The following is a 23,212-nucleotide window of genomic DNA, read 5'->3' as shown; positions in this document are numbered from 1 at the left end:
TCCTGTAGTCATTGGGAGGAACTATCCAGGATTTGATAATTTACTCCCCCCGGAGAGGCTGGAGGGAGGTGGAGACCCTGTTGGCAGCGACTTATCACTGGGGGAATGTCAACCCCCAATGTTTTCTGAGTTTTCTCAGGATCTATTCTCAGCCCACCAAAAGGCCCAGAAGACAAACAAAGAAAAGAAAGCCGCGAAGGCTTTGGGAACCCGGATCCTGACCCAGAGCTAGAAGACTGCTCTAGTAGGCAGATGGACAAGGGCAGCCATCAGAGAAACTAGCAACACGGAAGGTGAGCCAGAGGCTGGCCCCAGCCATGATGGCAACGAGCTGTTGGAATAAGCAGAAGCTGGCCCCTGGGAGCTCAGGCAGGTTAGTCCTGGGAGAGAGACTTTCAGACAGGACCAGGCAGAGGACCCTAGATATGATAACATCAGGAAAGATGTGGCTGAGATAGATGGGATACCAGTGGAGGGGAAGGTCTGGAGTCCAGGACCCTACTTTATAGTGAAGAAAGATCTCCTGTACCGTGTGGTACAAATGCAGGAGCAGGAGATAAATCAACTTGTGGTGCCACGAAAACATTAAAAAGCCATATTGACCCTCGCCCACAGTCACCTGTTTGGAGGACACTTAGGGGTAGAGAAAACCCAGGCCAGGATCCTGCGGAGGTTCTTCTGGCCAGGAATACATAAAGATGTCAGGCGATACTGCACCACTTGTCCAGAGTGTCAGCTACATAGCCCTCGCCCACACTTATGGGCCCCTTTGATACCTCTTCCAAGAATAGAAGTACCATTTGAACGCATAGCTATGGATCTGATTGAGCCCCTAGAGAAGACAGCTCGGGGCCACCAACGTGTGATGGTTGTACTAGACTATGCAACACGATACCCGGAAGCCGTCCCCCTACGCAACACAGCTTCCAAGACAATAGCTAAGGAGCTAATACAGATCTTTTCCTGGGTTGGGATACCCAAGGAGATACTGACTGATCAAGGGACACCTTTTGTGTCCAAATTGATGAAAGATCTCTGTTCATTGCTCCATGTACAGGCCCTACGGACCTCTGTATACCACCCACAAACAGATGGTCTTGTAGAAAGTTTCAACAGGACCCTCAAGGCCATGATCAGGAAAGTGGTGAGCCGGGATGGGAAAGACTGGGATACCTTATTGCCTTACCTCATGTTCGCCATCTGAGAAGTTCCACAAGCCTCCACAGGTTTCTCTCCATTCAAACTACTATATGGGTGCCACCCCTGAGGCATATTGGATATAGCCAGAGAAGCCTGGGAAGAGGAGCCAAATCCCGGAAGGAACATAGTTGAGCATGTACTACAGATGAGGGATCGGATAGCCTGAATTACACCCATTGTACGGGAACTCTTGGAGAAAGCTGTCATAAACAGATAGCTAAGGGTTAATGTCTCTTTCACCTGAAGCACCTGACCAGAGGACCAATCAGGAAACCGGATTTTTTCAACTTTGGGTGGAGGGAATTTTGTGTCTGAGGTCTTTGTTTTCTGGCTGCCTGCTTTCTCTGAGCTTTGGAGAAGTAGTTTCTACTTTCTAGTCTTCTGTTTCTAAAGTAAGGACAAAGAGATCAGATAGTAAGTTATATGGTTTCTTTTCTTTGGTATTTGCATGAATATAAGTGCTGGAGTGCTTTGATTTGTATTCTTTTTGAATAAGGCTGTTTATTCAATATTCTTTTAAGCAATCAACCCTGTATTGTGTCACCTTAATACAGAGAGACCATTTGTATGTATTTTTTCTTTCTTTTTTATATAAAGCTTTCTTTTAAGACCTGTTGGAGTTTTTATTTACTTCAGGGAAATTGAGTCTGTACTCACCAGGGAATTGGTGGGAGGAAGAAATCAGGGGAGATCGGTGTGTGTTGAATTGGCTAGCCTGATTTTGCATTCCCTCTGGGTGAAGAGGAAAGTACTTTTTGTTCCAGGACTGGGAACAGAGAGGGGGAGTCACTCTGTTTGGATTCACAGAGCTTGTGTCTGTGTATCTCTCCAGGAGCACCTGGAGGGGGGAAGGGAAAAAGGATTATTTCCCTTGTTGTGAGACTCAAGGGATTTGGGTCTTGGGGTCCCCAGGGAAGGTTTTTCAGGGGGACTAGAGTGCCCCAAAACACTCTAATTTTTTGGGTGGTGGCAGCAAGTACCAGGTCCAAGCTGGTAGCTAAGCTTGGAGGTTTTCATGCTAACCCCCATATTTTGGATGCTAAGGTCCAAATCTGGGACTAAGGTTATGACATGAGTGGCAGTGGTTGGGAGACAGAATCCAGAAGCCAGTAGGAATATTATATTTTTCTTTTCTCTGCTAAGGGCTTTTTAGCAGAGAGAAACAGTTGGTTTTAAAAGGGAACCAGAGAGAATTTTTTTTTCTGCTCTCTCTGGCAGTTTGTGGCTTGCATGTTAAGCAAGAAGCCATTATCAGACTGTTAAGGGTCTTTTGTCACACAATAGCACTCCCATTGAGAGTCATACCAGCACTATATACATGCAAATAAAGTGGTTTTTCAGGTTTACTTAACATTGAAGATTTGCTAAAGGCACTGTTGCTAGGCAGACTTCAGGAGGCAACAGAGAACCTGCAGTTCAGAAGATAAACACCGGAGGGCACCCCAACACAAGAAAACAGGAACCATGACTTCTAAGACAAAAATGGAGGCTGAAGAACAAATCAGAGAAGCTGAACACAGGCACAAAAAGAAATGGAGATGAAAGAAAGAGAAGAACAAGCCAAAGAGGCAGCACACAAAAGAAAACTAGAAGAAGAAGAGGTGGCCTACCGAAGGAAACAAGCAGAAGAAGAGGCGGCCCACCGCCGAGACATGGAAAAACACCAAAAAGAAATGGAAAAACACCAAAAAGAAATGGAAAAAACAACAAAAAGAGAATGAAGAGAAGGAAAAACAGAGAAAACATGAACTGGAGTTGGCAAAAGCTGGGCTGCATGTGCCAGCCAACCCTAACAACCCGGCGCCAATTATTGCTCCACAGCACAGGAAATTCCCCACCTACAAGGCAGGTGATGACACCGAGGCCTTCTTGGAAAATTTTGAAAGAGCCTGTCTTGGGTACAGCATCCCGAAGACCAGTACATGGTAGAATTAAGGCCACAACTCAGTGGACCTTTAGCAGAGGTGGCAGCTGAAATGCCTAAGCAGCAAATGAATGACTATAAACTTTTTCAAACCAAGGCCAGATACAGAATGGGGATAACCCCAGATCATGCCCGTCGGCGCTTCAGAACCCAAAAGTGGAAACCAGAGGTGTCATTTCCCAAACACGCCTACTACATTGCAAAAAACTATGAGGCCTGGATAACAGGAAACAACGTTCAAACCTTGGAAGAACTGCACCTCCTCATACAAATGAGCAGTTCTTGGATGGTGTTCCTGAAGACCTCACACGGTACATACAAGATGGAAAACCCAAGATCTCGCTGAGGCGGGGGAGATTGGAGCCAAATGGATGGAACTGCAGAAAGCAAGAAAGCTACTGTCAAGGGGAACGATTACCCCAGGGGCACACAGACCATAAACCCTACAACCGAGGACAGCCAAAGACCCCACATACCACCCAAGTAAAGCCACAGACACCCTACCCTTCCACCTCACCAGTGATCCAGTAACTCACCTCGGCCCAGTGACCCATCAGATGGAAGATGCTTTAAGTGTAATGAACTGGGAACATATCAGGCCAACTGTCCCAGAACACCATGCTAGTGCAATTCATTACACCACCATCACACAAAGATCCCAGGCCCGGATGGCCTCTCAAATACCCTTGGAGCGAAGGGAAATTTGAGAGTGGGCGAAAAGAAGGTTACTGCATGGAGAGACACGTGGGGCACAGTGTCAGCTATCCACCAATCCTTCATTGACCCCAAATTAATCAACCAAAGGCCAAAGTGACAATTTACCCCTTCATGTCACCAAGCTGTAGACTTGCCTACAGCTCAACTGCCTGTCCAGTACAAAGCTGGTCGGAATGTGGACTTTTGCAGTCTATGACAATTATTCCTATCCCCATGCTACTGGGGGAAGACTTGGCCAACCAGGTGAGGCGGGCCAAGAGAGTGGGAATGGTTACCTGTAGCCAAACCAGGCAAGCTTCCAGACCCATTCCTGTTCCTGAGCCGTCCACAGAGGCCCCGTCTGTTACCAGAGACCAGACAGAGGTAGTGGACCCGATTCCATGCCTACCACTGAAACAGCCACAGCATCTCCAGTCCCAGGCCCGGAACTGGAACAGCAACCCGCACCAGCAAGTGCAACCACATCTTCAAACTCAACACCAGAGGGCGCCAGCGAGCCAGAACTGGCAGAAGCAACAGACAGCCATACCCAAAAGGCTCAGCCAGAGCCTGAAATACCCTCAGGCGCACCAGCGGAGAGCGGTTCACCAGCAACGGAACAACCCATCACCTACATCGCTTCCAGGGGACCAAGGCCCAAGTCCACAGTCTGAGGAAGAACTGGTGACCCCAAGCCTCAAGGGAACAGTTCCAGACTGAGCAGGAAAGCAGATGACAGTCTTCAGGAAAGCTTGGGCGGCGGCACGGAGCACCCCACCGCCTCTCAGCTCTTCTAATCGATCCCGGTTTGGTTATAGACCAAGGACTTTTATACAAGGAAATTCTTTCTGGTGGACACCGGAAGAATGGCAGCCGCAAAACAGTTGGTGGTTCCAACTACGTACCGGGGGAAGCTCTTAAGCTTAGCTCATGATCATCCCAATGGCCATGCTGGGGTGAACAGAACCAAGGACCGGTTGGGGAAATCCTTCCACTGGGAGGGATGGGCAAGGATGTTGCCAAGTATGTCCGGTCTTGTGAGGTATGCCAAGAGTGGAAGCCTCAAGACCAGGTCAAGGCCCCTCTCCAGCCACTCCCCATAATTGAGGTCCCATTTCAGCGAGTAGCTGTGGATATTCTGGGCCTTTCCCAAAAAAGACGCCCAGAGGAAAGCAGTACGTACTGACTTTAGTGGACTTTGCTACCCGATGGCCGGAAGCAGTAGCTCTAGGCAACACCAGGGCTAACACTGTGTGCCTGGCCCTAACAGACATCTTTGCAGGGTAAAAAGCACAGGAGGACCCAACGGACCCATTATAACCACCAAGCAAAGCTTCGACGGTTCCAACCAGGGATTGAGTAATGGTCCTGGTGCCCACAGCAGAAAGCAAGCTGTTGGCCCAGTGGCAGGGACCCTATAAAGTGATTGAAGCCGTGGGAGAGGTAAACTATAAGGTGCGGCAGCCAGGCCGCAGGAAAACCTGAGCAAATTTACCACATCAATCTTCTAAACCTTGGCATGATCGAGAGGCATGCTTAGTCACCCAGGAGACCCTTCCCCAGGAGGATAACTTACATGAGCAAGTGAAGATATCACCCGACTTGACGCCAATCCAAAAGATCGAGGCAGCCGACATGATTAATTGCAATCGAGATGTGTTCTCTACAAAACCTGGGCGGACAACTGAGACCTGTCACCATATCTGCACGATCCCCGGAGCCAAGGTAACACTGAGACCCTACTGATCCCAGCAGCCAAAGGAGAAGAAATCAAGGCCGAAGTAAAGAAAATGTTAGAATAGATGTTATTGAAGAATCCTACAGTCAGTGGTGCAGTCTAATTGTTCTAGTGCCCAAACCTGATGGACCACAAGATTCTGTAATGACTTTCAACCGACTGAATGAAATATCCCATTTACGCATACCCTATACCACACATCGACGAACTGGTTGACCAAATAGGTAGTGCCCGATCTTGACTACACTGGGATCTGACAAAAGAATATTGGCAGATTCCCCTGACCAAGAAAGCTAAAGAAAGACAGCGTTCTTGACCCCAGACAGGCTATTCCAGTACACTGGCCTCCCTTTTGTTGCTTACATGTGGCCCCAGCCACATTCCAGTGCCTCATGGATAAGCTGCTGTGCTCAACTAGTTATGCAGCTGCATACCTAGATGATGTCATCATCCATACACCAGACTGGGGAATCCACTTGGAGAAAGTTGAGGCTAGTACTACCCACCTTAAGCGGGCTGGCCTCACCGCTAATCCTACTAAATGTGCCATGGGACTAGCAGAAGGCTAGGTACCTGGATTTATTGTAGGAAGGGGTATAGTGAAGCCCCAAAACTAATAAGCTAGAGGCAATTCCAAAACTGGCCCCGGCGACTCTAAAGAAGCAGGTCCATGCATTCCTAGGCTACTACCGACGTTTTATTCCCCACTTCGCCAGTAGGGCAAGTCCTCTAACGGACCTGGTTGAAGGCCCGAGGTCCAGACATGGTGAAGTGGACCGACGCAGCAGAGAGGGCATTTCATAGACCTTCGGACAGCTCTCTGCAATGACCCATACTCATAGCCCTGGACTTTACCAAGGAATTTATTTTACAGACAGATGCTTCTGAGGTGGGGTTGGGGGCGATTCTATCACAAATGATTGGAGAAGAAGAACACCCGATCCTCTGTCTAAGCAGAAAGCTGCTCCCAAGAGAACAGAAGTGTGCTGTAGTCGAGAGAGAGAATGCCTTGCTGTCAAATGGGCCATGGAGACTCTGTGTTATTACCTCTTAGGCCGGCGATTTACTCTTGTGACGGACCATGCACCCCTCCAGTGGATGCAGAGAATAAGAAAAAGAATGCAAGGGTCACCAGGTGGTTCTTATCCCTCCAGCCATTCCAGTTCCGCATACGGCACAGGGCCGGATGCCACCACGGCAATGCTGATGGTCCTTTCACGAGCACACTGCCTGGCATCCCAAGTTGCCCAACCCTATGATGTTGAGCGGGGGTGGGGGGGGGATATGTGATGGAACAAGGCCAAATGGCTACAGTAAAGTACTGAGAACAGGTATGTTAGCCCCAGGCTAAACAAATCCCTAGTACCATGGTAACCAAATGGCAATTGCTCTAGGTTAATCAAGGCATCTCGGGCCAATTAAGATCTTTCTAGAAGGCAGTGGAGATAGCTACTTTGATTAGAACACCGGCAGCCAATCAAGGCAGGCTAATCAGGGCACCTGGGTTTAAAAAGGAGCTTACTCCAATCAGGCAGGGAGGGAGCCAGAGGAGAAGGAGCGCGTGTGAGGAGCTGGGAGCAAGAGGCACAAAGAGCTGAACTGAGAGGATGTGCTACTGGAGGATTGAGGAATTAGTCAGACAATCAGCATTATCAGACAGCAGGAGGAAGGTCTTATGGTGAGGATAAGAAGGTGTTTGGAGGAGGCCATGGGGAAGTAGCCCAGGGAGCTGTAGCTGTCATGCAGCTGTTACAGGAGGCACTATAGAGAACTGCAATCCACAGGGCCCTGGGCTGGAACCCAGAGTAGAGGGCGGGCCCAGGTTCCCCCCAAACCTCGCAACTCCTGATCAGACACAAGAGGAGTTGACCCAGACTGTGGGTTCCACCAGAGGGGAAGATCACTGAGGTGAGCAAATCCGCCAATAAGCGCAGGACCCACCAAGGTAGAGGAGGAACTTTGTCACTGCTATCAATGGTTTGGCTAGATTGGATGCAAACCACCTTGTGGGTGTTACCCAGGAGCAAACACATTTGAAATACAGGTACATAGTCAATATTCATAACTTCGTGAATACATGCATGATACATATGATACATGCATACTGTAATGGGGCGATGACTCACTGGCACGGCGTCTCCTGCTGGTTGTCCAGGGAATTAGCTCTTTTCCAGCTCAGAGCTCTCTCTGCAGGCCGGCTGATGTCTCACCTGCCACTGGCCCCCATGTCCCTCCCAGACCCCGGTGCCCTTTACCAGGGGTTCTCCCCACTGTAGCAACCCCCAATCTGGGTTTCCCTACTCAGGGGAACCCCTAACCACTATCTCCACCTCAGTATAAGGCTACTGCCAGTCACCATCTAGCCCTCGTTCACTGGGACAGACTGCCGTTTACAAACCAATCATCAAAGGCAAGGGGGGTTTGGACCTACTGCCTTGGCCTACCCCTGGGCTGCCGTCTGCAATCCTCAGTACCCTTCTGGGCCTTTAACAAGGCCTGCAGCCTGGGGGGTTTCCAGGCCAGAGCTCCCCAGCTACTCTGGCCTTCCCTCAGCCCTGCTTCACTCTAGGTACTCTTTTCAGCTCCCAGGCAGCCAGGCCCATCCCTCTCAACAGCTAGAGAGAGACTATCTCTGCTTCTGACCCATTGCACTCTTATAAGGGCCCTGATTAAGCTGACTGCAGTTGTGGCTGCTTTCTCAATCAGCCTAGCCTTTCTCCTGCCACAACCCTCTCCCAGGGCTGTTTTACGCCCTTCAGGGCAGGAGTGGAGTAATCATCCCACTACACATATACATAGGATAATCATATTCAACAAATCATAACTTTTCCATTGACACCTTACATGACATACTTTGCATAATATTTGTTGCGATTGTATAACAGTGGTACCAACAATAATATACATGGTCATATTTTAATCGTATAACATTACAGTTAGTATTATTATTGCCAGTTTATCAAATGAGAAAACCGACAGAGATTTGACATGACCAGAGCAGGAGAATCTCCACAGGATCACTATGGCTGTATTTTAAGATTTGATGTAGTTAATTCTTCTATTTATGCTTCAAGGTACTATATTCAGAACCTCTTCTAGCTTTGTTATTCCTTTCAGTGCTGTCTTATATATTTTTCTAATGTCAGGGTGGATAGCTGAAATCTATATATAGAAAAATATGGGAGGATACAGAATCCATAGTCTACGTAATGAATTGCCCATTCCTAATTTTAGTGAAAGTTGCATGGTAGCTATTTACTTATCTTTTAGTTTCCAGGGTTTTAACATTTTCTCTCCCATTGTGTACAAGATTCAGCGGGAAACAGCCAGTTGAATATGCAGCAGAAACAGTGAAACTGACGCTACACAAAGTTCTGTCGATGCACTATGTAAATAAGTAAACTTTAATTTACAGTAAGTTTATATGTCACTTGTAACAACAGTAGGTTAGTAGACTGAAGCAAGATTTTTTAATTGATAGCGTCTGTTTTGTAAACTCGATTTATTCAGACTTTTGTCTGAGTAATGGTTTGAAAGTGCATGTCTCATCTTGGTCTACTGGTTAGAGCACAGAGCCAATATTTTTTGTTTCTATAGTTGGGTCTTGCCTTTAGTTTCTGTGTGATCTTGGGGAACCATTTATCCTTCCTGTTTCTAAATTTACCCATCTAAAATGAGGATATTAAAAGTCAATCTTCTTGAAGAATGATTAAAGGATATTTGTAAAGTGTATTGGGATTGTCTGATGGAGGGCTGTGTAAGTACCAGAAATATATTTTCATGTTTTCCTTTCTCAACACCATGGGTGAAATCCTAGGCCCAGTAAAGTAAGTGAGGTTTCACCTTTGACATCAGTGAAACCATGTATTCACACCCTGGTCTGGAAAATCTGATGATATTCAAAATTAATGTGTTATACAGAAGTGCTGATTAAATTGTTATGGCAAGGGTCACCAGATGGTGCTGTTACATACAGTGTTATACATTCTTTTGGATACTATGAAAACAGTATTCAGTTTTAATACCAAGAGAGATAAATATCAGAACTGATTCACTCAGTTCTAAAATGGAGCCTCAATGATTCTATGGACATTCTTCTGCTTTGGTCAAGTCACATCTGTATGTGTCAGGTTTCCCGTCTAAAAAATGGTGATAATAGTACTTACTTCTCTCTTCGGAGGTCTGATGCGAAATTTATGAAGTGCTAAAAAGTTATAATTATTAGTGATAATTAAGGAAGCATTTACAGAGAGTAGAATGGAAAATATAAAGTTGTGTAGCAAGTACAAGGTATTGTTAGTTTTGCGATGCAGGGGTTTTTTTTTGCTGGGGGGGGTTGCAAATAATGTGAGTTTCTCCCTGCCTTAATCTCTCTAACAAGAATCAAGACTTGGAGCAGAGTTGGGATTTTGGCTGAGATTACTGATATAGAGGTTTGCCTGTGTACTGTTTGTGACTTCTTCTGTTCAAGGACAGGTATATACTTTGTAAATAAAACAAATTAAGAAAGTATCCAGACTGTCTGTCACTGACTTTCTCCTTCAGCGGGAAAACTTACCTGCCAGGCCCTGACATGTGCAATCACTTGGCAGAAAGACATTATGTTAGGGAAGAAAAACACTAGTTCCTCCATGGTGACAAATATTATATTATCTAGTATGAGTCATATCCATTTGTATTTTCATGAATGTCATTAATAGAAGTGGAGTACAGATTTCTGTTATTGAATTCAAATATGATGTTTAGCATGTAATTGCATATTAATTTGAATTATTAACTTTGCTTGTAGGTACTGGAAGACATATTTAATTGGAGTCTACCTCCAGCTGTGGTTTCAATGTGTGATCAACAAATCATGAATAAATTAACTTTGGCCAAAATGCATTTTATCATTTGTCTTTCGGCAACAATAAATAGGTATTCCTGAAAAGTGATGAAAACAATTTATTCTATGGATAACACTAGCTTAAAAAAGCCAAGCAGAATCATGGAGTCAAGCATAAAAAGTAATTATTATTGTCATGGAAAAGTCTTACCATCATCTGATTTTATTCTCCAGCTTGTTTCATGTATAATTCTATCATTTTTAACATATGTACACATTATACTGATGCATTTTAAAGAATATTCATATTATGTCTTGCTGAATATATGTTTTCAATTTTTTATAGTTAAAATTTCATATTTAAATATTATTTAGAATTGCCTTTCATTCTTGTTTTTATAAATACATTATTGTTGGTGGATCCTATGGGTTTTTGGGCTTTGTAGTGTTTTAACATTTCCTGATCATTGTCTTCCAAATGAGTATCTATTTTTTCATCTTGGAAGATGAATGACTGGCTTTCTTTTTCTTTGTAGTAAATTACCACCAGAAGATACTCTTCAGATCACATTAAGTATCAGAGGGGTAGCCGTGTTAGTCTGGATCTGTAAAACCAGCAAAGAATCCTGTGGCACCTTATAGACTAACAGACGTTTTGGAGCATGAGCTTTCGTGGGTGAATACCCACTTCTTCAGATGCATCTGAAGAAGTGGGTATTCACCCACGAAAGCTCATGCTCCAAAACGTCTGTTAGTCTATAAGGTGCCACAGGATTCTTTGCTGCGTTTTCAGATCACATTGTGGTCACTTAATTATTTTCCCTTTATAGTCAGAATGCTTCACTTATTACTATTAATTATATATATTGTGGAACCTCCCAAGATACGTTGGGGCCTTCTCCAAACGTAAGAGATAGTTCAGGTCCCAAAGATCTTACAGTGTAAAAAATTGATGACAGAGGAGTAGATACGGGAACAAACAAAATGGTCAGAATGAAGAGAAATATATGGTTTTTTTGTTCCAAGGATTGTTGGATTTAGTTTGTTATATATAAACTATGCTTAACTGCTGTATTCCTCCTCATTGGCAGCTGCGGGCTCAGGCCTTTTCTTCATGGGGCAAGCTCTGGTGGGATTGGAGGCTTTTCCACATTCTCCCCCTTCCCCCCATAAATAATCCCCCAATCTCTAAACGGAGAGCCCTGTAGTTGCAGCTGAGATGTGTGAAGAGTAAAAAGTTTGGCAGGATGGTAGAACAAGTGTAAATAAGAAATATGTTTGAGAAAAATCATGATTTTTCTCATGAATATTCAGTGAATAGAAAAATAAGAGAAATTCTTCAAATTATTTGGTCAACTCTGCTCCTTTGTAACTTGAAGTCTTTCTTGGAATTTAACTGCTGTCCTTTGCTTTTAAAATTTTTTATTTGCCAGTTAATGCAGAAGTTACAAGACACCAGGAACAAAGCAGCATTATTGTGCAACTGGTCAGATGCAAAGACGAATTAAATATGGCTATGCTAAAGGTAATTTTGTTGTTTAGGAAACTAAACTTAGGAAACAGTTCACTGTTCATCAAATGATATATTTCCTATGTAGCAGAAATAATACTGTGGGGACTAGATGATATAGGGAACTGGAAATGAGTTAGAGTCTCTACTTTCTAGGTCACTGGTTCTAATGTGACCCAAGCAGTTAGTGGCTATAAGTAGGGTCCTACCAATTTCATGGCCATGAAAAACATGTCATGGACTGTGAAATCAGCACTCCCCCATGAAATCTGATCTCTCCTGCTGCTGGGAGCCTATGGCTCCTCGCTGCTATTCCGGCCATGCTGGGAAGGGACAGGAATTGTCCTTCTCTGCATGGCTGCTGTTGGTGGGGAGATCAGACCCACCTACAGAGGCAGTGCAGAAATGAGGGTGGGACACCCTTACTTCCATGGAGCAGCAGCCCATGAACTGGGCTCCAGGTTTCCATTCCACACCCTACACCCCGACGGCTTCTGCCTCAGCACCAGGCACCAAGCTCGGGGCTTCCTCCTGAAGTGGCTCTTGCCAGGCTGGGAGATTTCCTTTCCAGCGGCTACAGCTGGGGCAGCCCGGGCTCTGGGCTTCTGCTCCCACTAGGGTTGCTAACTTTCTACTCACACAAAACCGAACACCCTTGCCCCACCCCTGCCCCACCTCTCTTCCAAGGCCAAGTCCATGCCCCACCCCTTCTCCACGGCTCCACTTCTGCTCACTCCAGCCCCACCCCATCACTCGCTCTCCTTACCCTCACTCCACTCACGTGCTCATTCTCACCAGGCTGGCTCATAGGGCTTGGGTATAGGAGGTGGTGAGGGTTCCGGCTGAGGGTGCAGGCTCTGGGGTGGGGCCTGGGATGAGGGGTTTGGGGTGCAGGAGGAGCTTCTGGGCTGGGGGGTAGGTCTGAGGGGTTCAGAGTATGGGAGTGGGCTCCAGGCTGAGGCAGTGGGTTGGGGCGTGATGGGGTGATAGCTCTGGCTGAGGGTACAGACTCTGGGATGGGACTCGGGATGAGGAGTTTGCGGGGTAGGAGGGTGCTCCACGCTGGGATCAAGGGGTTTGGAGTATGGGAGGGGCTCTGGGCTGAGGCAGGGGGGTTGGGGTGTGGGAGGGAGGTATGGGCTTTGGGCTGGAGGTGCAGATTCTGGGGTGGAACCAGAAATGAGGGGTTCAGGATGCGGGAGGGGGCTCTGGGCTGGGACAGGCAGTTGAGTCGAGGGGTTGAGGGCTCTGACTGGGGGTGTGGGCTCTCATGTGGGGCCAAGGATGAGGTATTTGGGGTACAGGAGGGGTCTGAGGGGTTCAGAGTGTTAGAGGGGGCTCTGGGCTGGGGTAGGGGATGTGGGTGCAGGATGTGTGTGAGGGCTCTGGCTGGGGGTGCAGACTCTGGGGTGGGGCTGGGGATGAGTGGTTTGGGGTGTTGGAGGGTGCTTTGGGCTGGGACCGAGAGGTTCAGAGGGTGGGAGGGGGATCAGGGCAGGGGCAGGGTGTTGGGACCCAGGAGAGGGGCAGGGGAGCAGGCTCTTCGTGGCGCTTACCTCAAGCAGTTCCTGGAAGCAGCGGCATGTCCTCCCTCTGGCTCCTATGTGGTGCTGTGGCTAGGCTGCTTTGTGCACTGCCCTGTCCACAAGTGCCGCCCCCGCAGCTCCCATTGGCCATGGTTCGCAGCCAATAGGAGCTGTGGAGGCAGCGCTTGTGCCGGAGGCAGCATGCAGAACCTACTGGCTGCCAGAGGGGGACATGCCAACTGCTTCCTCTCCTCCGCTGCTCTTGCCGCAGCTCTGGGCACTGAGCTAGGGGCTTCTTTCCCCGGCAGCTCCTCCCAAGGTTGGGGGCTTGTGCTCCTGCCAGCTTCAGTCAGGGCAGCCAGGGCTCAGGTCTTCTGTCCCCCAGCCGCTCCAGCTGGGGCAGCCTGGGCTTGGAGCTTCTGCCCCCACGGCCACTCCAGCTGGGGCTTGGGGCAGTCCAGGCTCGAGGCTTCCTGGGCTCAAGGCTTCATCCCCGCGGCTGCAACCAAGTCTCAGGGTGCCCAGGCTCAGGGCTTCTTCCTCTGTGGCTGCTTCTGGGGCTCAGGGTGACTAGGTAGGGGCTTCTTCTGGGGCTGGGGCATCTATCCCTGGCATGGACTGTCAGATGGGAGCCCCTTCTGTTTCAACAAAGAGATTTGGGACTAACTTGGACATGAGAACTGAAGTACCCATTTACCTTTAGAGATGGTCCCTACAGAACATATCTGAGTTACTTTGATGGGATAATATACTGGATAAATAAACATTAATTCTCCTGAATCTTTGACAAGGCATTTAAAAGAGAAGCATTCCATTTTCATTTTGTTGTGTAGTTTAAGAAACTACAGCTCCAGGGATATGACATAGTAAATAAAGATTTAAAAACATTTGAATAAACTTACTGGTGCTCTTGAGAGGCATTAATGCTGCCTGTCTGAATTCAGCCAAATCAATGGAAAAGCTAAAGAAATAGATGGTGAGAGAGAGTACTCAGAGTAGCAGCCATGTTAGTCTGTATCCACAAAAAGAACAGGAGTACTTGTGGCACCTTAGAAACTAACAAATTTATTTCAGTATGAGCTTTCGTGAGCTACAGCTCACTTCTTCGGGTGCATAGAATAGAACACACAGACAGGAGATATTTATACATACAGAGAACATGAAAAGGTGGAAGTATGCAGACTAACAGGAGGAGTCTAATCAATTGAGATGAGCTATCAGCAGCAGGAGAACAAAAACCTTTTGAAGTGATAATTAAGATGACCCATAGAAGGTGTGAGGCGAACTTAACATAGGGAAATAGATTCTATTGTAATGACCCAACCATTCCCAGTCTCTGTTTGAGCCTGAGTTAATTGTATCTAATTTGCATATTAATTTGAGTTTAGCAGTCTCTCTCTATAGTCTGTTTTTGAAGTTTTTTTGTTGCAAAATTGCCACCTTCAAGTCTGTCACTGAGTGGTTAGAATAAATGGACACAAATCTGACATCAAGAACCATAACATTCAAAAACCAGTAGGAGAACACTTCAACCTCTCTAACCACTCAGTGACAGATTTGAAGGTGGCAATTTTGAGGTCATTGTGGAGTTCTGCTTAAAAACGGATGGCATGACATGTTCCTATGACCTTTAACTAAATTCTTCCTAGAGTCCTGAGGTTGACAAGTTTTAGTTTAAAGTGAAATTTCTTTCTGATCTGTTTTTTCCAAGGTCTCCTGCAGCTTTACTTAATGTGAATCTGAGGGCATGCAAACTACTCAGGGGCTTTCAGGATAGATCCTGTACTCATTAATTATAATGAGGTTATATTTAGAAAATAATAGGTTTCTTTCTATGTGAACAAATGCTCTTTTATTATTTTATTTACAGTTGAAAATTACTGAATCCTGAACTGTAACTATGATATAAGATAGGAATGAAAAATGTTTAACTGAATTATTTCTAGTTGTATTTTATTAAGATACACAGTACTATATCTTCTGGTGTACTGTGCTTAGAGTCATAAATTACAGTATTACCAGTTTAGTATGCAGTGCTACTTCCTGTTCTCCGAGTTTAAAACCAGATTAAAATAATAATGTTGCTTACAGAAATAGTGCCTTGTATTCATATTGGCCTATTTCAAAGTATGGGAAGTCCTGGACAATAACAGAGAACTTTTCAAGAGAACTTTCTATTATTTGTATTATTTCTTGAAATTACATGATGTTGTGATGTTCTTCTCTTAGGGGATTTTATTGACAGAAACTGAAGAAAGGCTTAACTCTCTTGTAGCCAACATACAGAATGAATATGATGGGAAGATTTCTCGCTGTTCTGCTGTAGAATTAGAGACTGTTATTGAGGCCAAGCTTCAGCTTGCAGTTATTTCTCAGCAGAGACATCAAACTGCTTTCAGGTAAATACCATTATAGCCAGAATACCTTGCAGCTTGCTGAATGTAAGATTAAAAAAACAAACAAACAAACAAAAACCCAAATAAATCCTACAATCTTCTTTGGTTTCAAAGATACTCATATATTTCAAACCTTAAAAGCTACCCGAAGTAACAACAATAATTGCCTGTCTATACCGAAAGAAGGACTGGAGACACTTGATGATATTTTAATTAGGCTGCAACTTTATTATTAGATGTTTGGAATTACCTGGCAGATAAAAGTGTATAGTGCAGGTAACTCCATGATCATCTCAATATCTACCTTGGGGCTTCTGCAAGTCTACCCCCATTTTTTCCATCCAGACTCCCCAGCCAACCCATTGCTGGGAGCTTATCACTCCCCGAGAAGTTGAGGCTTTTGCCTTTTGAGTTATAGTAGCCTGGAAATACTTTGCTTTGTTCGGAGGGTATGTTTCTGTGCAATATCACAGAAATGCATTAAGATTTCAGAAATGTGGTGAAAGATAGGAAGGCTGGAAAAATACATATAACTCATATGGTGTAACCATGCGTGTGACACTGTTGCTTGGAACTCTGATTCAGTAGAAAGTTGGAGACAGCTGTTACAAGGAGCACATTCTCTGGAGGATGGGCCCTATGTTTGGCTCAAGAGCTTTTCTTAGAAAAGATTTTCCCACTAGATCAGTTTCCCAAACATTTTTCTGTCCTGAAAATACCTTCATTCTTTTGACAAAATGTGGGATTTCCATCTATATCTGCAATTATTGGAGATTTGTTTTCAGTCATAAAATATCAGTGTAGCTGGTAAGTCCTCTCTTTTTCAAAGAAGCACTGTTTAATTAGAGTATTGACAACACTCATATTTTTTCCTAATGCCCTAACTGCTAGAACAAGGTTGAGCAAGAATCCCAGTTTTTGTATTTTTTAAAAAAGAAGTTTATTGCTCTTGTGGTTGCGAAGAAAATCTTGAAAATGTAACCAAGTGCACCCTACAGTCTCAGAAAGCAGAAGGCAAAGAAAAAAAGCCCATCATTTATTATTTTTAACCCAATCTCATGATGTCGGGGTGGGGTGGGGTGAGGTGGAGTGGAGTGGAGGTGGGAATCGCTGACTGATTATTTTTGAAAGCTTGGTGTTCACAGTACTGTGGTTAATAGAACACTGGGCCTTGGGTTGCATGTATGTGCTTCTCAGTGTGCCTGTTATAGCCCTTTTATATTAAAGGACAACTTCCAAATACCATGTAACTGCTTACTGGAGACTATGTAACGGAAGTCTCTTGATTCAATCTTGGAAAGAGAGAAGCCTCTCCACAGGGACTTGGTGAAAGCGTGAAGTATAGTTACAAAGGGGTACCAAGGAAAAAGGGTGTGTCCTCTCCCTTCCTAGCATGCAGAAAGTGATACAGCCTCCATTAACAAGTTTTTCTTACTTTAAATATTTTGCATATGCTGTTTGTTTATAAAACTGACCCTGAGGAAAGAGATGGGAAACTGAACTTTAGAGTTTGGGTTTTATTTTAACTAACTTGGTTGGTGACTCTGCCCATTGGCTTACACACTCTTATGTTTCTCCTTGTAAAAGGACTGTTCAGTATTCCCTCCCATTTAATTGCCTTTCCTGTAAATTCAGTATCAGAGGGGTAGCCGTTTTAGTCTGTATCCACAAAAACAACAAGGAGTCCGGAGGCACCTTAAAGACTAACAGATTTATTTGGGCATAAGCTTTCTCGGGTAAAAACCCACTTCTGCATCTGAAGAAGTGGGTTTTTTATCCACAGAAGCTTATGCCCAAATAAATCTATTAGTCTGTAAAGTGCCACTGGACTCCTCGTTTTTGTACATTCAATATATGCTATAGATACACTTTTTTGTATTAATTAAGCAAAATCTAGTCTATAACTGCTGGTTCACAATCCGAAATGGTCTAGACATCAGAAAGATTACATGAAAGCATAAAATGGTACATAATTTTTGTTGTTTAACAATATGTTCCCTATTAGTGCTGCTTTGGCTTTCTCTGCAATTCGACTTCTTCAGGATGCAAACATTTTCAGGAAGAATGTTCCACATATTCAGCTAAATATACAGCGAACAGAGCGTCGAGTATGTACTGATACAGATTCTACTTTTTAAATTATTGTTTGCTTATACAGAAAGTCTTGCATCAAAATGTCAAATTAAGCACACTGCTGAACTTCTTTTAGAAATGCTAGTGTGGTGATCGCCACTAATGCATTTATCTACAGCTATTAAGCAGTGGTATCTGAGGTATTAAATTTACTTTTAGTCTAGTATATCTGATAACTCTGTATGGTTACTGTTGTTAAATGTTGACTTTTAATTGCCATCATAATAGTTAATATGCTGTGGGAGTATTATAAATGCAATTATAAATGCAAAAGTATAAAAATCCAGGATTTTCTTTTATACTGTAAAATATAGATTTGAACTTCAAACCTCTTCACACACTTTTGGATGCTATATAATAAATACGTGATTGACTTTACTATACATAAATTGTATGAGCAAATTTATTGAGTGAGAGCATTTCACTATAAAGCCTGACAGAGCAGTACACATCACCACTGAGATCTAAAATTATTGAAGTGTCTGATCAGTTCTCCTAATTCTCAGTACTTGTCTAAGGAATGACAGAACTTTGAATGAAGTCTTTTATTATCTTGACAGTCCAACATATTGTAGCTCCAGCAGTGACAATTAAAATGTATGATGGACTGCAGTAATTGTTAAGGCTCTCAACATAAAATATCTTTAAAGGAGACTGATTTCTAAGGTCAGAATCCAGCCTTGTAGCTAATTTTCATCATTGGTTGCAAACATGCAAGCCATTTATTTTGAATGGTCGTTACTAAAAGCAGAATGTGAGCTGAAGTATATAATTGTGATACTGGCTAAACGACAAACTCTGGCCACGCTCATCTCTTGTGTTCTGATGACACAAGCTATTGATATCTGGGCTGCAGAACCCTGTCTCAGAAAAACTTCTTGTAATGGATTGGAGGTGGTATAGAAGGTTCGCTTGGGAGCCTGAAATCTCTGTGGTAGGTTTTGTTTTGGAAGACAACTGCTTGAGGTGCCTTAGACATTTGAAATGATAGAATTAGTCTCAGTGGAGTAGTGGGCAGAGTGCAGATGAGGTGATCAAAAGTGTATAACAAATGCTTTTTATCACATGGTCCTTGAAATTGTCATGTGCTCATCACCGGCACATATTCTACACATATTACATATTTATTTGTTCTCACATTACCGTAGTTTAATTTTCAGTGTAGATTTCATTATTTCATCGGGTTTTAACTTAATAAATCATAAATTGACATATGTAATAAAAATGGTTGAGCCAAACTGAATAAACTTTTAAGTATAACTATGCTATTTTTAAAATATTTGTATTATTTTGATTTATATTATACTAACAAATACTTAAACTTAACACTGCATTGCTTGTTTTAAAGTAGTTTATTCACAGAATAACTTTTTTATTGATTTTGGAAATATGACCAGGATTCTTATATAGACAGTAGTCAGCTGCCTTACAATGTAATAGCACGAGAACATATGAACATACGTCTGTGGCTGCGATGTCGCATGGCATTAGTGACTGCACTAACAGCACAGATCCGTGGCATTGGTGATATGAAAGGTACTGTTGTCTTTGCTTTAGTGTTTTCGATTGTAAGCTCTTTGGGAAGGGACCATATGTTCTTGGGTGTCTGTATAGTGCCCAGCATAATGGTCCTCTTATCCCAATCTCTACTACAGTACAAATAATAAAAACATTAATGTTAGAACTATCAATAAACAACTGTTTATACTGAATTCAGACAATACAGCCAAGAAAATATTCTATTGCTGAATTTGGTCTTTCCCTGTAGTTTATAAAATATAAGCCATTAAATCAAAGAAGGCTCATTTAATGCTCATTACCTTCTGAAAAATCAAGTACATAATAAAAAAATTGATGGCTTTAAAGCAATTAAATTAAATAGTCACTTAATTTTTAAAATTTATTGCTGCTACATATCTCTGTTTTGAACAAACCTAAAATACTCCTCTGCTGTGCTGACTTTATATGTCTCCCATAAATGGAAATGTTCTGTTCCCGTTTCTTGTATTTCCAAGCATTTGAGCATGACAGTATAAAAATACTTTATGCCACTAATAGCACAAAATTGCTAGGGAATTTTTTTTGTACATAAGATTGTTAGTTAATATTTCATCAGTTACACAATTATGTACTGGTGTTAACTATATTGCATTGTGTATAAATGTACCAATTAAAATATGTGTTAAAATTATGTATTTATAATTTATATATAATTATGTGTTCTACTTCCACTCTGAAAGGTGACTGTAAAACAGAAACATTTATTGTGTCTCATTGATTCCAGACTGAATTTTTTTAGTTGTGAACTGAGCTGATGTTTTTCCTACCTGAAGTCCTACAAGCTTAACAAGGGCTCTGAAGCTGTGGTCTTTCTGGCATGAGTATCATCTCTACTCACATAGATTGGCAGGCCAACTCTGCTCTAAATTGTACCTGTGCAGCCCCTATGAAGGTTAACTGAGTTTCAAAGTTGTAACTGACAGAAGATTTTGAAGACAATAGTGGAGTTGAGCAATTACAATAGTGTAGTTGGAGAGTATCATCAGGCTTGCAGAATCTTCATTACTTGTATTGATGCCTCAGAAGAAAAGAACCCAATTTGTGTGTGTTGGCAATGCTGACAATTTGAAAACAAACCATTTTTTCTTGGAAATTGAAAACATTTGATATAGAAATCATTGAAACACAATAAACATGGAAGCCCATTATATCACTTTTATAGTCATTTTTCAGAGTGGATGCGACCTTTAAGTGTGTAAGAGAAAGGTATTGTAAAATCATTTTTAATCTTATTTTTATTATTAATTCCCTTCTTTCTTTTAGAAAATGACATGACTGATTGCTCAAGTCTAATAAATGAAGTAATAATAGAAGCAGAGGCCTTCAGTGACATTGAGACACAGGCTGAAGTGCTGGTGCAAGCGGTTATACTGGACCTGCAAGAAAGGCGCCCTGTGACTGGCATTAAGCTTCTTCTGCAGGTTTGAATGCAAACAAAGAACAGTTGTTAATTTTTTTGTTTTTTGCCAAATAAAACTGCCAGGACAAAATAATCCTGAAATAGTTAATACCTCTTAGATAATGTGAATATAAACATACTTTTTCATTTTATCTGTGTCTTTATAAACAAACAATGACATTGGTTAAATTGGTTTATTTTATCTGTGTTTAAATAGGATATAATCAATTTACTCCAAGAAAAGCCATTTATTTCCCCTATGGCTTCTTTAACACTAGTGAAAAGTATGCTTCTGCTGGCAGACATATTGACAACACAAACAGATGAAGACACAGAGCATCACTCTTCTGCAATCAAACAATTAAACTTGTTAATTCTGGCTCACAAATTTACTATTAAACAGGTGAGGGTAGGTTGGTGATTTATGTTAATTTCATGCGATTTGCAAACTCCTCATACTCTTCTCATTTGTGACATACTCCGGAAGCTCTTTTAGCAACTAATTTGGAAAGAAAGGGGACATATAATCCAATTTCCCTCAGATTATACAATGTACAGAATTTGCTCTTTTTACCAAATTCCTAGAGATTCATCAAGAGTTAGATGCAGACATAGATAATCTGTACTTTGAATACTATCCGGTATCAGTTTGAAATGGATAAGCACTTAAACACCCAAATCCTTATTTGGGTACTGAAATAAATGGCCTGATTTTCAAGGATGTTGAGTACCCACAGTAGTCACTGAAGTCAAAGAGTGCTCCACGCCTCTGAAAATCTGGCCATCTCATTAGATACCTAATTACAGATTTAGGTGCCTAACTTTTAGCACCCCAGTTTGAGAATTTTAGCTTTAGTTCTTAATTAGAGAATCACTCAAACCAGAAATCAAGTATAAAATAGTTAGTATTTATAGATATTCACAAAAATAAACTGTGAAATGGTGTAAATAAAGTGATTTTACATAAGAGTTTAAGCATAAATACAGTTAAAATTCACCTAAAGGCATAAAACTTGTAAAAGAAGTTTATAGCAATATGCTATTTCCTTCTTTATTTGGAAGTAGACATGCCCTTCTTCATTTTCTGCTCACTCCTGATACTGGCTCACAAAAGAAGCTTTCAGATTAAATTCTCTCCTTCCTTGAGTGTAGACATGCAGAGTCTTAAACTATTAAATTGTTATGTCCCCAAACCTAGATGATCAAGAATGAAATGAACCACTCTGTCCTCTTAGAACTGCAGTTCCCAATTGCCTTGTCTCCCCCTATGTCAACAGTGCTTGCAGTTTTGGCACATGAATTTACATTATTGTGAGACAGTCTCTCATTGGCTTCAAGATCTTTTCTCAAATCTGACAGTAACAGCATTCCGGAACTAAGATGTCAGAGGTTCTGTTTTTTGATGACTTTCTGGTGTGAGGGAATTTTTCTTCTGGAGCCCTTATTCTGAGACTTGTAAACCAGATTATGAGCTTGTTGATCTTGAGTCTGTCCCATCTGTGATACAATTTGAAGTAGAGGAACTTTCTTCTCAATGGAGAGGACACTCAGTGTTAATTCAGCAGTTCATGAATATTAAGCCCTTTTTCAGTGCTCTTTCATAAGACATAAGGAAGTCAGTCAGTGGGGCTTTGGATCTGTGAGGGCAGACCCTTGTATACATTCAAAGGGCGGAATTGCAACCTGGATGTATATAAAATGGATCATATGGATTGTATTGTTGTGTGTAATTATCTTTGTAAAATAAATTTCTACTAGATTTTTACCCTTGGAGCACCAATCAAACAGTGCATAGAAGACCCTGCATTGACAAGTCCAGTGGTTCCTTTGAAAAATAATTACTTGCCAGTTATTAATTTACTGGCAAAAGTCAAAATGAGAATTGGTAAGAAAAATCAAGTACATTGTTGCAGTAATGTGTCTGATGAATAGTTGAAAACTAATATCAGATTAACTGAAATAGTACCAGAAGTGTATGAATTACATCAATTTTTGATTAAGTAATGGTAAAAATGTAAGGAAAATATTTCCTTCTGAAATCTTCAGTAGATGGATACAGTCATTGCAAATAGCAAAACAGCTATACAGACAAGTTAAAACTATTACAACAAACATAACATTTTAAAAATATGATTTTTATATAAACATTATAGTTATAATGTATGTTATGATATTCCATATAATTTGCATTCACGTATTGTGACAGACCCAGACCAGTGGGGTACAGGAGTCTGGTAGAGGGCAAATATACTGGTTACTGGCTGAGTAGTTTTCTGTTCCCTGAGTGACCAAAGCAGGGGCTGCA

General features: G+C 42.6%; 1 protein-coding gene across 1 annotated transcript in view; it reads left to right on the top strand.

The window, feature by feature from the left end:
- The window catches only part of CFAP54 (cilia and flagella associated protein 54), a 226,138-nt gene that overhangs the window by 150,883 nt on the left and 52,043 nt on the right, over positions 1–23,212 (top strand). Inside the window, 8 exon segments of the mRNA XM_030548506.1 lie at positions 10,348–10,564; positions 11,817–11,908; positions 15,649–15,818; positions 17,821–17,923; positions 19,346–19,484; positions 20,772–20,929; positions 21,125–21,310; positions 22,666–22,792. Coding sequence (XP_030404366.1) covers positions 10,348–10,564; positions 11,817–11,908; positions 15,649–15,818; positions 17,821–17,923; positions 19,346–19,484; positions 20,772–20,929; positions 21,125–21,310; positions 22,666–22,792 — 1,192 coding nt within the window.

This window comes from Gopherus evgoodei, chromosome 1 (assembly GCF_007399415.2).
Source record: "Gopherus evgoodei ecotype Sinaloan lineage chromosome 1, rGopEvg1_v1.p, whole genome shotgun sequence".
Classification (NCBI taxonomy): domain Eukaryota; kingdom Metazoa; phylum Chordata; order Testudines; family Testudinidae; genus Gopherus; species Gopherus evgoodei.
This window is presented reverse-complemented; position numbering and strand designations above follow the sequence as displayed.